This window comes from Heterodontus francisci, chromosome 2 (genome assembly GCF_036365525.1).
Source record: "Heterodontus francisci isolate sHetFra1 chromosome 2, sHetFra1.hap1, whole genome shotgun sequence".
Lineage (NCBI taxonomy): Eukaryota > Metazoa > Chordata > Chondrichthyes > Heterodontiformes > Heterodontidae > Heterodontus > Heterodontus francisci.
In genome coordinates, this window is record NC_090372.1 from 160,093,391 (window position 1) to 160,108,128 (window position 14,738).

The window sequence follows — 14,738 nt, forward strand, 5'->3', positions numbered from 1 at the left end:
GGTTGGAGTAGAATCCATAATAAAAATGGAATTTAAATATGGAAGTGTAGTCCCAGTGTCCTTAGTTGAATTTGAAGTCTTGAAGTCCTTGCTGGGTCACATGCACAATTCGTGTTTGCTTCTCTGGTTCTGGATGGCTGAAGAGAGACTTTATCTGTCCTCTTTTGCTGACTGAGAGGATCAAGAGATTTGAGATTTAGCTGCAGCCGAGGCTCCCCGGGGACTTTGCTAGAGAGAGAGAGGTGTGCTTTCTCCCTTGGAGTTCAATTACTGCCTGCTTTCAGAGTCTTAATTCACACTCGCGTTACACAGACAGGCATGTCATGTGGCCACCTCTTTGCTTGAAACAGAAGTTTCTGGAAGGTTTTTTTAAAATTCAAAGTTCTCCTCTCAAGCTTTGCAAACATACTTGGTGGGGTGGGTGGGTTTGGCTCTTTCAAAGTCAATGGGTGTCGATGGCTTTTGACGATCAACATTGACAAAGCCATTCTAGGTAATTTAATCAGAGAGCGCCCACATTGTTCTGGCTAGACTGGGCAATCACCTTTGTCTCTAGTTGGCCTTTGGCTTTTCATGTGCAAATTCGTGTGTGGCCATCTTTGCTGCTCTTTTCTTTTTTTTAAGTTATTTGGATAATTTCAGTAAATGTCTCAAGCAAAATCCCCTATGACGAAATTAATAATTTCCATTTGGCGTGTAGGATTTCCATGTCACAATACAATAGATTTTTTTCTAATTTGTTATCCAACTGTTAATATTAGATTGAGATTTAATATTTACACTACTAACTATAAATCTTAATTAATTAAATAAATAAAACTAAGTTATATAGGGAGGACAGTGAGGGTCCTGTGCTGCAACTGCAGAATGTGGGAGTTTGTGGAGAGTATCATGATCCCGAACAACAATCTCTGCAGTAAGTATCTGCATTTCAAGGAGCTTCAGCTCAGAGTTGTTGAGCTGGGCTCTGAAGCACCGACATTGCTGTGCACGGGCAGGGGAGAATTCCCTGGATAATTTAATCCAGGAGCATTCGCGCACTTTAGGTTCGGAAGTGGTTCCGGCCTGGTTAGTGATCAAGGACAAGAGGGTGTGACTGGGAGTCAGGCAGGTGTAGGGACCCCAGGTGCAGTACTGGAGGAACCTCAGCCTTTTTCCTTGTCCAACCAAGTATGAGGTTCTTGCTGTCTGTATGGATAAGGACAAAGCAGAGGGAGTCAGGGAGGGACAGAGAACTTAAAAGATTTTAGAATTAGAATTAGAATATTACAGCGCAGTACAGGCCCTTCGGCCCTCGATGTTGCGCCGAGCTGTGAAACCATCTGACCGACACTATTCCATTTTCATCCATGTGTCTATCCAATGTCCACTTAAATGCCCTTAAAGTTGGCGAATCTACTACTGCTGCAGGCAGGGCATTCCACGCCCTTACTACTCTCTGAGTAAAGAAACTACCTCTCACATCTGTCCTATATCTATCACCCCTCAACTTGAAGCTATGTCCCCTCGTGTTTGCCATCACCATCCGAGGAAAAAGACGCTCACTATCCACCCTATCTAACCCTCTGATTATCTTATATGTCTCTATTAAGTCACCTCTCCTCCTCCTTCTCTCCAACGAAAACAACCTCAAGTCCCTCAGCCTTTCCTCGTAAGACCTTCCCTCCATACCAGGCAACATCCTAGTAAATCTCCTCTGCACCCTTTCCATAGCTTCCACATCCTTTCTATAATGCGGTGACCAGAACTGCACGCAATATTCCAGGTGCGGTCTCACCAGAGTCTTGTACAGCTGCAGCATGACCTCGTGGCTCCGAAACTCGACCCCCCTACTAATAAAAGCTAACACACCATATGCCTTCTTGACAGCCCTATTAACCTGGTTAGCAACCTTCAGGGATTTATGCACCTGGACACCAAGATCTCTCTGCTCATCTACACTAACAAGAATCTTCCCATTAGCCCAGTACTCTGCATTCCTGTTACTCCTTCCAAAGTGAATCACCTCACACTTTTCCGCATTAAACTCCATTTGCCATCTCTCAGCCCAGCTCTGCAGCCTATCTATGTCTCTCTGTACCCTACAACATCCTTCGGCACTATCCACAACTCCACCGACCTTAGTGTCATCTGCAAATTTACTAACCCACCCTTCTACACCCTCTTCCAGGTCATTTATAAAAATGACAAACAGCAATGGCCCCAAAACAGATCCTTGCGGTACACCACTAGTAACTAAACTCCAGGATGAACATTTGCCATCAACCACCACCCTCTGTCTTCTTTCAGCTAGCCAATTTCTGATCCAAAGCTCTAAATAATGGAACATTAGTGACTAGGCTGACAGGGAATCATGAAAACAAAAAATAAAGCCAGGCATTACATTTGAATGCATGAAGCATTCGCAACAAAATCAATGAATTAATAGAACAGCTATAAATTAATGGGTTTGATCTAGTAGCCATTATGGAGACATGGTTGCAGAGTGACCAAGGTTGGGAATTAAATATTCCGTGATACTTGACCTTTCGAAGAGATAGGCAAAATGGAAAACTAGGAAGGATTGTATTGATAATAACAATGGGATAAAGACAGTGGAAAGAGTCTTAGTTTAGAAAATTAAGATGTAGAATCAGTTTGGGATGGAGCTAAGAAACAATAAGGGGTAGGAAACAATAGTGGGTGTAGTTTACAGGACCCCCCCCACCCCCCAACAGTTGTTGAAGTGTTGGGCAGAGTATAAATCTGGAAATTAGTAGGTGCATGTAACAAGAGTAGTAGAATCATCATGGGTGGGGGGTGGGGTTAATGTTCATACAGACTGGGCAAATCATATTTGCTGTAATGGTGTGGGGGAGGAGTTCATGGAATGCATTCATAGTTTTCTAGATCAGTACATCAAGGATCCAATTGGAGAAAGGGCTATTTTAAATCTAGTTTTGTGCAATGAGACAGTGTTATTTAATAAACTTGTAGTAAAGGACCCTTTGGGAAAGAGTGATCATAACATGACAGAATTTTATATTGTGTTTGGAAGTGATCTACTCAAGTACAAAACTAGGGTCTTAAATCTGAACAAAGGAAACTATGAAGTATGAGGGACAAGTTGGTTAAGGTAGATTGGGAAACTAGATTAAAAGATATTGGCGGGGCAGTGGCGCAGTGGTTAGCACCGCAGCCTCACAGCTCCAGGGACCCGGGTTCGATTCTGGGTACTGCCTGTGTGGAGTTTGCAAGTTCTCCCTGTGTCTGCGTGGGTTTTCGCCGGGTGCTCCGGTTTCCTCCCACATCCAAAAGACTTGCAGGTGATAGGTAAATTGGCTGTTGTAAATTGCCCCTAGTATAGGTAGGTGATAGGGAATATGGGATTACTGTAGGGTTAGTATAAATGGGTGGTTGTTGGTCGGCACAGACTCGGTGGGCCGAAGGGCCTGTTTCAGTGCTGTATCTCTAAATAAATAAAAAAAAAAATATGGCGGTAGGTGGTGGCAAATAGTTTGCAATAATTATACATTCCTATAAGGATTAAAAAACCCCACAGGAAAAGTGGTCTAACCATGGATAAAAAGAGAAGTTAAAGATGGTATTGGATTAAAGGAAGAGACTTATAATGGTACCAAAAGAGTACTAAACCTGAGGATTGGGAGGATTTTAAAATTCCGCAAAGACTGACAAAAAAATAGAAAATGGGCTATGAGAGTAAACTAGCTGACGACATTACACCAGATTGTAAAAGCTTCTATTGGTATGTAAAAAAAAAAAGAGACTAGTAAAAGTAAATGTGGGCCCATTAGAGGCAGAGATAGGAGAAATTATCATGGGAAATAAGGAAATGGCAGTGATGTTAAATGAATACTTTGCATCTGTCTTCATGGTAGAAGAGACAAAAAAACACTGGAAGCAACGGTCTAGTGAAAATGAGGAACTGAAGGATATTGGTATTAGTAAACAAATAATATGGGAGAAATTAATAGGACTAAAAGCCAACAACTCATCTGGACCTGATGGCCTACATCCTTGGATTTTAAAAGAGGTGGCGACAGAAATAGTGGAGTTATGGTTTTGATCTTCCAAAATTCCCTAGATTCTAGAACGATTCCCATGGATTGGAAGATAGCAAACTTAACCCCATTATTCAAGAAAGGAGGGAGAGAGAAAACAGGGAACAGTATGTCAATTAGCCTGACATCAGAGGGAGGAAAAAGTGCTAGAATCTATTATTGGAGGCTTGAAAACGGGGTACTGAGAAAATCATATGATTGGGCAGAGTCAGCACGGACTAATGAAAGGAATATCATGTTTGACAAATCTGTTAGTGATTTTTGAAAATGTAGCTGGCAGTGTAGATAAGGGGGAACCAATGGATGTAGTCCATTGAATTTTCAAAAAATATTCGATACGGTGTCACAAAAGAGGTTATTATACAAAATTAGGGCTCATGGGATTGGGGGTAATATGCTAGCATGGATTGCGGATTGGTTAACAGACCGACAACTGAGTAGGAATAAGCGGGTCATTTTCGGGTTGGCAAGCTGTAACTAATGGGATGTCGCGAGGATCAGTGCTTGGGCCTCAGCTGTTTACAATCTATATCGATGACTTGGATGAGGGGATCGAGTGTAATGTATCCAAGTTTGCTAATGATACAAAGTTAGATGGGAAAGTAACCTGTGAGGAGGATGCAAAGAGGCTGCAAAAGGATTTAGACAGGTTAAATGAGTGGGCAAGAACATGAAAGATGGAATATAATGTACAGAAATGCGAAGTTATTCATTTTGGTGGGAAGAATAGAAAGGCAGAATATTTTTTAAATGGTGAGGGACTGGGAAATGTTGATATTCAGATGGATCTGGGTGTTCTTGTACACGAATCACAAAGTTTATAGGTACAGTAAGCAAGTAGGCAGACAAATGGTATGTTAGCCTTTATTACTGTGGGATTGGAGGATAAGAGTAAAAAAATCCTTACTGCAATTGTATAGGGTCTTGGTGAGATCACACCTGCAGTACTGTGTATAGTTTTGGTCTCCTTACCCAAGGAAGGATGTACTAGCCCTAGAGGGAGTGCAACAAAGGTTTGCTACACTGATTCCTGGGTTGAAAAGATTGTCCTATGAGGAAAGATTGAGTAGACTAGGCCTCTGTTCCCTAGAAGAATGAGAGGTGATCTCATTGAAACATAAAATTCTTAAGGGACTTGACAGGGTAGATTCTGGGAGGGTGTTTCTTCTCCTTGGGGAGTCTAGAACACAGTGTCACCATCTCAGAATAAAGAGTCTTTTGAACCAAGATGAAAATTTTTTCTCTCGGAGCTGAATTTTATCAGCCCCTCAACGCTGTGGGTTGTGGCGGGGATGCCAGTAAAATGCTAGTGGGAGCAGCTCGCCATGACCCAGGATGCCGAGACGGCCCCGCCAGATATTAGTGGCAGTGGCGGGGCCTCGGTACGGCCCTGACAGTGGGGCCTTCATTAAAATATTGAAATTATATACAATAACATTCAAGTGAACTTGCCTGCCACCGCCGGCTGTCCCACGCCGATTTTATGACCAACCGGCTGCAACTCGCGTTCCTTCGGAACTCCATTGGCGTTCCAAGGTGAGACACTGGTGGGGAGAGGGGAAGGAATATAATTACCAGGGCGTGAGGGAGAGGTGTGGGAAAAACTATTCCTATTTGTTATGGGGATGGTTGGAAGGGGTTGAGGGTCAAAGATACTGAAGTTGGGGGGTGGGGGAGAGGAGGAGTTCAGAATTTCAAAATGTGTATTTTTGGGGGGATAGGTTAATTTATGTGCTGAGGACTCAGTGGGGTGGGAGAGGGAATTCAATGTTAAATTAAACATTTATTACATTTTTAAAACACACCGGCACCTTTAAATATGTTAATATATCCTGAAGGGCTTGAAGTCCTTTAAAAGTGGCGGCAGTGCCTGCGCGGTGTTGCCGGACATCATTGCTGGGGACGTGGTGGCCACCCCTTCTATATCATCAGGGGGCGGCCGCTCCACCCCCTCCATTTAAATGAGCCCCCACATGTAATATTGCGGGGGCTCTGCGGCAACACTTGCCTCGGCGGCGTGCTGATAAAATTCAGCCCAGGGTTGTGAACCTTTGGAATTCTATACTGCAGAGAGCTGTGGTTGCTCAATCTTTGGGTATATTCAAGTCAGAGATCAACATATTTTTGGATACTGAGGAAGTATTGGGAAAATGTGGAAAGGTATAGCTGAGGTAGAAAATCAGCCATGATCTGATTGAATGGCAGAGCAGGCTCGAGGGGCCGAACGGCCTACTCATGCTCCTATTTCTTATGTTTAGTTTAGAGATACAGCACTAAAACAGGCCCTTCGGCCCACCAAGTCTGTGCCGACCATCAACTACCCATTTATACTAATCCCACACTAATTCCATATTCCTACCACATCCCCACCTGTCCCTATATTTCCCTACCACCTACCTATACTAGGGGTAATTGTTAATGGCCAATTTACCTATCAACCTGCAAGTCTTTGGCATGTGGGAGGAAACCCACGCAGACACAGGGAGAACTTGCAAACTCCACACAGGCAGTACCCAGAATTGAACCCGGGTTGCTGGAGTTGTGAGGCTGCGGTGCTAACCACTGTGCCGCCCATGTTCTTATACTCTTAACTGTGAGAGGTCCAAAAGTCGCTTCTGGTGTGACAATTCATTACAACTGGAACAAGTAGCTGAAATGTTGAGCAGTTCCAGAAGTCACCTGGTGAATTACTGGAATGTAATAACAAGATCTTAATAACAAATCTTAAAGTTCAGAACATAGTTTACTTGTTTTGCAGTGATTTTAAGAACTAGTTGGCAAAGGGTTTATATAAGAAATATGTTTACATAGCACTCTGAACTTAAAAATTTAATTTTATGGCAAACAGGGAGCTGTTGGCGTCTTACAAATATTGGTGGATAGCTAGAATAATAAAAAAAGAATGCAAAAGTCCACAAATTCAGTGTGATAGCCCTCCATTTTAGTATCCATCTGCAATGAAGTGTTTTACCTCTACTACCCTGCATGACAAATTATTCTAGATATTTACCACTCTGAGTAAAGAAGTTCTTTATAACTTTTAAAATGTACTTCTGGTTCTACTTTCCTGACCTTTTTAAAAGAAATACTGTGGGTTTACTTTGTCATTTAATACTTTTATATGTTTCAATGAGGTCCTCCCTTAATTATTGCATTTTCAAACTGTTGAGCTTGAATTTCGACAGTCTTATCCATCAAAGTTCGTCTATCTTCCCCCTACTTTTACTGAAAGTTTTGATTTCCTTTTCTGTAGGTTGGTCTAGTGCTACAGTAGAACACTCTACTACTGCTGTAGAAGCCTCTTCATTGAAGCCCAGGGTCCAATATCACGCCTTTGTTCAGTCACAAAAATCTACTAGTTCAACACAGAATTCTGTAAAAGGAGCTAGTAGTTCCAACTGCGTTTTGCTTTCAACAGAATGGAGACCATTGGTTTTTCTTTAGAATTTGATTTTACTGTGCAGTGAAGTATTGCATAATTCCATGGTGTTTTGTTGGGAGTTTAAACCACTAAGAATTTTATCTATTAACTATTTGCAACCTGAATGAGAGTTCTCATAAATGCCTAAGATGATTTTGTATGCACTTTGTTTTGTTAATTTCAAGAGGCAAATCGACATTTAGACATTCATGAAGAACGTGTTGCTGCTATCTTAGGTAGTGAGGAACTGAGGCTTCTTTTGCAGAATGACAACTCAGTCTTTTGTACAAATGAAGTGCAGTAGTAAATTGTGTGAAGAAGAAAATTGTTACTGTTATATCTAGTGGGTGGTCTTGTACTGCCAGACAGATTTCTATTTATTGACCAGTGTTTTTTCTTCAGTGTTCACTATGGGAACATTGAAGGACCTATGGTACAAACTGACTAATTTTTACCCATTTGTGTAACGTTTGCAACAGTGTGTGGGAATTTTTGCAATAATGCATTAGTGCAAATTTCAGAATTTCCAGAAATGCAAATAAATTGGAAAGTGGCCCACTCCATTCGTATGCACCCTCAATGTCAACAATGCAATCTGGCTGCTCATCAATCGTGTTCATGGCTTATTTGTGAAAGAGGCTACATTCCCCATATTTTTTTATGTAAGGCTGGAACAAAGCTTTATTTGTCAGTTAGTTTTTAAGCTTTTTTAAATGCCACCTGGTGTGGCCCAATGGCAGTGGTAAAAGTGCTTGCTTTACACTTCATAGATCAGGGATTGAAGTCCTAGAGCTGCTTGACATTTGAGATGTGAGCCTAGTTTGTGACCAATTTTCAGGTCTCTGGGCAAGCCATAACAGGAGTAGCTGAGTTGGTGGCAGTTAAAGAGAACAGCAGCTGAAGAAGGCTGCATGTAGAGGCAACCACACAGATACATGTAGATTTAATATTATTAAAAAAATCATGACAGATTAGCATCTTTCTCCTGCCAAATCTTTTTTCATTCTTTACACATGAACATTTGGGTATTTCTTTTTCTCCAGACATCTGGATATGGAGTCGGGTATGTATGTTTTTTTTAGCATAAACTGCACATGTGAATACCTGACAAAACTAAATCAAAGGGAAATACTTTTTTTTTTAAAGTGAAAGCTGAAAGCTTTGTTCTGTGTTGTGTTTTGCACAAATTATGTTAAGAGGAAGGATTTGGGCCTTGTTTGCTAAAGCATGTTTAGCTGTTCAGCAGCTTAAAACTTTGCCTGGTCAAGTGACAGGTTATGTACAGTTTACCATTATTGCTATGCATGCTTCACTGAAAAGGCCCGACACTAGAAAATGTGAGCAAGAAGTTACCATTCCTAAATCGGTTCTGGAATGGTTTAAATGTTGCCAGAGGAAGAATGTACTTTTTGTTTTCAGTAATATTTTAAGGTCACCAGCATGACTGTTTTGATGTCTGAATTAATAAAAATCATTACAACTTTGTAATTACTTGTGCATGCTTTAATTCTTTCAATTAGTGTAAGTTTTGATGACATTTAATGATGTCGCTTGGAATATATAAACTTTAGACAGTTTAATAGTGATCCTATCAGAAAAACCTAACTTTTCCACCATTTGAATATATTTCCAAATGGATGTTTTTTTCACTCCTATTTTCTAGATCTCCCTTCATAATTAACTGGCCTAGCTGACAGGGCAGATTGCCCTGAGTTTGCTGATTTTTAAGCATCTTGGCTGTGATATAAATGAGATTGGAAGATTGAGAAGAATTGTGGACATAAACTTGCATCCTCTCTGCATGTTCTGTTCAGTTTCTATTTTACTATTCAGTAAAACCAGCAGGAAAATTATATTCTAGAGTTTAGATGAGGGCAGGATTAGTCTTTGATGCCATCCCTTAATAAATAACCTGCTAAAAATTTTAGTTCACAAATGTAAGCTGTCTGTCTCCGTGAGATGCGAGGGGGCTGGTGGATCTGTGACACCAGAAACCAGCAGAGTGTTACTGGCTGCAAAAAATGTTGGAAGTATGGGATAGGGAAATGTGAATAGAATGGAAAACTAAGGAATAGTTTACAAATCAAATAGGATATTTTTTAGAAGTGGTGGGAGAAATTAGATCCAAGTATATGGGTAACAAGTTTTATTTTGAGGTTTTTAGTGGCGGTGAGGAACTGTTTTTACTTTGTATTGTAGAATATTATGTTGACGTGAAAGTTGAAATTATAGAAAAGATTTTATGCAATTTGGTGCATAATGAAATTATAAAATAACATTTCAGACAAGAACTTCAATGAAAGCAGGAAATTGATTTTCAGTGATCATGCAGAGGATGAAAAATTTATAGATAATTTGAACTGGTGCTTCTGAACTTTGCTTTCTTATAATCCACACCTTGTGAATTCTGAGTGAAAGATTTGACATTTATTTATTAAAAGTCAATCATTGTTGAGCAGCTGTCATGTATTTTATTCATGTGATTGAACATACAAATTGTAAATTTAAAAATCTATTAAAATAAGTGCTAGAATGAACAGTATTTCCTAAAGCAGTTCTTATCTGATTTCCATTGGAACAGCAGGTTCTTATTCTACATAACTGAAAAAGCAGGAATCTGAATTTGATTTCCAGCATTTGTAGATTTTTTTTTTTCCTCTTTCTGTAAGAACTTGGAAGTCAAGGTTCAAGTTTATAAGGGGTGGATAAAGTTACCTCCCCTCCTGCTCCAGAAATGCCATAACTTGGTCCCTTCAAATCCTTCATATTTCTAGTAAACATTTTCCTGCAATATGGTTTAAGTTGTCTGATCTTAACTCATTCCAGTATGCCTTTTCGAATGGAAATGTTACCTAGCAGTTAATACAGTATAACTACACAAAGTAATGACTGAATAATTTTTCTTTATACTTTACATTGATTTATATATACACGATTTAAAATGAGGTTTCTGCCACTTGTGGATTTTTAAAGCCCTGATTTCCCTCAAATACATATCTTAACTCATTAACTGTCTTTTTTTTTGTATATGTACGGGGTTACCTGTTTGTGTAAGTGCCCATTGCACTAAATGGTCCAATAGCTGTGCTGAATAGACTTGAAAATAGATATTGCAGGTGAAAAGTTACAGGAAAACTTACACATTGCGACACCTGTAGGTTTACAAATATTTAAGTTTAAGAAACAGCATTTAGGCACAATGTCAACAGTGCCATGATGTCAGATCTAAGACAATCACTAAGCATCTGGCTAATTTAAGTAAGGGTATGGTAGTATGGTTCTGGACTAGTAAATTTATTAGAAGTTCAAATCCTACCATGGAAAGTTGGTAGCTCCACTAACACTTGTGGGGGTGGGGGTGGTGTTGGAAATTAAATAAGGCTAGAAAACTGGCATGTGGATATGATGAGCAATTAACTCACACCCATTCATAGTGATGCAGGCAGCATGCAAACGTCAATGCTGCCTGCTAATGTAAATGATGGCACCCGGCATGCCACTACGCTTGGTGCAGAAGGTGGACAGGACAAGAGAGGTCCAATTCCTTCAGGAGACCCTCCACAGACTCTACGAAGGCAGTGGGAGCAAGTAGCTCTCGCGTTCAATGCCAGCAGTCCAGCTTTGAGGACCTGGATGCAGTGCTGCAAAAGTTTCAATGACCTCAAGGTCAATGAATGCATCTTCATATGCTGCATCCTTACAAATGAACCACTTGCCTCACACGTTTCTCCATTCACTACATCCCCCTTTACTCACCTACCAACGATCTCTATCAAGCACGACACATGCCTCTCATTTATAGCCTCACCTTCACATACTTGGCACTGCTGCAAGCCTCAAACTCACAGCTTGCACACACTACCGATTAGTCAACTCTGACAGGCACATCACCTAAAGATATTGCACCACACTCACTGACGCTTCACTATCTTGCAGAACAGTGCGTCAGTGATGAAGGGAGTAAATGTTGAAGGCTGTCGATGGGGTGCCAATCAAGCAGGCTGCTTTGTCCTGGATGGTGTTGAGCTTCTTTAATGTTGTTGGAGCTGCACCCATCCAGGCAAGTGGAGAATATTCCATCACACTCCTGACTTGTGCCTTGTAGATGGTAGACAGGCATTGGGGAGTCAGGAGGTGAGTTACCGCAGAATTCCCAGCCTCTGACCTGCTCTTGTAGCCACAGTACTTATGCGGCTGCTCCAGTTTAGTTTCTGGTCAGGGCCAGGATGCTGATGGTGGGGGATTCAACAATGGTAATGCCATTGAACATCAAGGCAGGTAGTTAGATTCTCTCTTGTTTGAGATGGTCATTGTCTGGCACTTGTGTGGTGCGAATGTTACTTGCCACTTATCAGCCCAAGCCTGGATATAATCCAGGTCTTGCTGCATCTGGACACTGACTGCTTCAGTATTTGAGGAGTCGTGAATGGTGCTGAACATTATGTAATCATCAGCGAACATCCCCACTTCTGACCTTATGATGGAGGGGCGGTCATTGATGAAGCAGCTGAAGATGGTTGGGCCCTGAGGAACTTCTGCAGTGATGTCCTGAGACTGAGATGATTGACCTCCATCAATCACAACCATCTTCCTTTGTGTTAGGTATGACTCCAACCAGTGGACAGTTTTCCCCCTGATTCCCATTGACTCCAGTTTTGCTAGGGCTCCTTGATGCCAAGGGCAGTCACTCACCTCACCTCTTGAGTTCAGCTCTTTTGTCCATGTTTGGACCAAGGCTGGAATGAGGTCAGGAGCTAAGTGGCCCTGGCGGAGCCCAAACTGAGCATCGATGAGCAGGTTATTACTGAGCAAGTGACACTTGATAGTGCTGTTAATGACCCCTTCCATCACTTTGCTGATCATCGCGAGTAGACTGATAAGGCAGGGTTGGATTTGTCCTGCTTTTTGTGCACAGGGCATACCTGGGCAATTTTGCACACTGCTGGGTAGATGCCAGTGTTGTGGCTGTACTGGAACAGCGTGACTAGGGGTGTGGCTAGTTCTGCAGCACAGGCCTTCAGTACTATTGTTGGAATTTTGTCAAGGCTCATAGCCTTTGCAATATCCAGTGCCTTCAGCCATTTCTTGATGTCATGTGAAGTGAATCAAATTGGCTTAAGACTGGCATCTGTGATGCTGGGGACCTCAGGAGGAGGCCAGCATGGATCATTCAGTTGGCACATCTGGCTGAAGATGGATGCAAATACTTCAGCCTTGTCTCTTGCACTGATGTGCTGGGCTCGTCCATCATTGAGGATCGTGATATTTGTGGAGCCGCCACCTCCTGTCAGTTAATTGTCCACCATCATTCACGACTGGATATGGCAGGACTACAGAGCTTCGATCTGATCCTTTGGTTGTGGGATTGCTTAGACCTGTCTATTGCATGCTGCTTCCGCTGTTTGGCATGCAAGTAGTCCTGTGTTGTCGCTTCACCAGGCTTCCTGGCATGCCCTCCTGCACTCTTCATTGAACAAGAGTTGGTCCCCTGCCTTGATGGTAATGGTGGAGTGAGGGATATGCCGGGCCATGAGGTTCTGGATTGTGGTTGAATACAATTCTGCTGATGGTCCACAGCCCCTTCTGGATGCCTAGTTTGAGTAGCTAGATCTGTTCGAAATCTATCCATTTAGCACGGTGGTAGTGCCACACAACACGATGGTGGGTATCCTCAATGTGAAGACGGGACTTGGTCTCCACAAGGACTGTGTGGTAGTCACTCCTACCAGTACTGTCATTGACAGATGCATTTGTGACAGGTAGATTGGTGAGGACGAGGTCAAGTAGGTTTTTCACTCTTGTTGGTTCCTTCACCACCTGCTCCAGACCCAGTCTAGCAGCTATGTCCTTTAGGGCTCAGCCAGCTCGGTCAGTGGTGGTGCTACTGAGCCACTCTTGGTGATGGACATTCAAGTCCGCCCACCAGAGTACATTCTGTGCCCCTGCTACCCTTAGTGCTTCTTCCAGTTAGTGTTCAACATGGAGAAGCACTGATTCATCAACTGAGGGGGGCAGTAGGTGGTAATCAGGCAGGAGGTTTCCTTGCCCATGTTTGGCCTGATACCATAAGACTTCATGGGGTTTGGAGTCAATGTTGAGGATTCGCAGGGCAACTCCTTCCCGACTGTTTACCACTGTGCCGCCACTTCTGCTGCCTCTATCCTGCCAGTGGGACAGGACATATCCAGGGCTGGTGATAGTAAGTATGATTCCGTGAGTATGACTGTCAGGCTGTTGCTGGACTAGTCTCTGGGATAGCTCTCCCAATTTTGGCACAAGCCCCAGATGTTGGTAAGGAGGGCTTTGCAGGGTCGACAGGGCTGGGTTTGCCGTTTTCATTTCCAGTGCCTAGGTCAATGGTGGGTGGTCTGTCCAGTTTCATTCCTTTTTTTAGACTTTGTAGTATTTTTTATACAACTGTGGCTTGCTAGGCCATTTCAAAGGGCATTTAGAGTCAACCACATTGCATGCCCTCAATCTCATGGAGATGATGCTGGCCATCATTGGAGTAGCCCCAACTGAGGCTGTGGCCAGCAGTGGAGTTGAAACCACAGAGGATGACAGTATGTTCCTACCTGAACCACCTCCTCATGCCACTTACCCCTCAACCCACAATCGGTTCTGATTTACAATCTGCAAATGAACCTCTTGCTTTCCCCTCACCCTGACCCTATACTTGTTCCTATATCCTTTCAGATACCCAAAAACTGCCACCTAGTCATGCACTGGTGCAGAAGACTGAGGTCCAAGAGACTGATGAAGAAGGAACACCGTTATTCATACTCACACTCATAAGCACCATCTCAGATTCGGACATTGTGTGCATTTTGGAGCGTAGCACAAAGGCAGGATCTGAGTGTCATTGGGCATGGGTAGTGCAGGTGCTAGCTCCCAGAGAGTGAGGTTGCATACACGTTCTACGGCAGAGGATTCCAATCAGGACTCTGATGGGAAAGCGTACACAAAAAGGCTGATCAGCATGCACACAGAAATGTTCGGTGCATTGACAGACCTGCCTGAAAGCCTGATGTCACTGTTAAGGAGCATGGAGGAGTCCAGCTTCAACTTGGCACCGGGCTTTGCACAGAACTTGGATCCCATCCTTTCCAGTGTGGAAGTGGTGGACGACTCCATGAGAACACTTGCGGACCCAACCATGACGCAGTGTCCAATGGCTGATGTTTCAGCTTCCATTGCAGCACAAGCAGTAGCCATCCAATTTCTCAGTGCTACAATGGAAGATTAGACAGGTCATG

The 14,738-nt window shown here is 42.6% G+C and overlaps 1 protein-coding gene across 3 annotated transcripts in view; it reads left to right on the top strand.

Moving 5' to 3' along the window:
* The window catches only part of nmt2 (N-myristoyltransferase 2), a 69,471-nt gene extending 60,501 nt beyond the window's left edge, over window positions 1-8,970 (top strand). For all 3 annotated transcript variants that reach the window (XM_068012873.1, XM_068012888.1, XM_068012882.1), the window contains one exon: window positions 7,315-8,970. In XM_068012873.1, the coding sequence (XP_067868974.1) occupies window positions 7,315-7,335 (21 nt within the window). In that variant the 3' untranslated portion in view covers window positions 7,336-8,970. The remainder of the gene's footprint in view (window positions 1-7,314) is intronic.
* The last annotated feature ends 5,768 nt before the right edge of the window (window positions 8,971-14,738 follow it).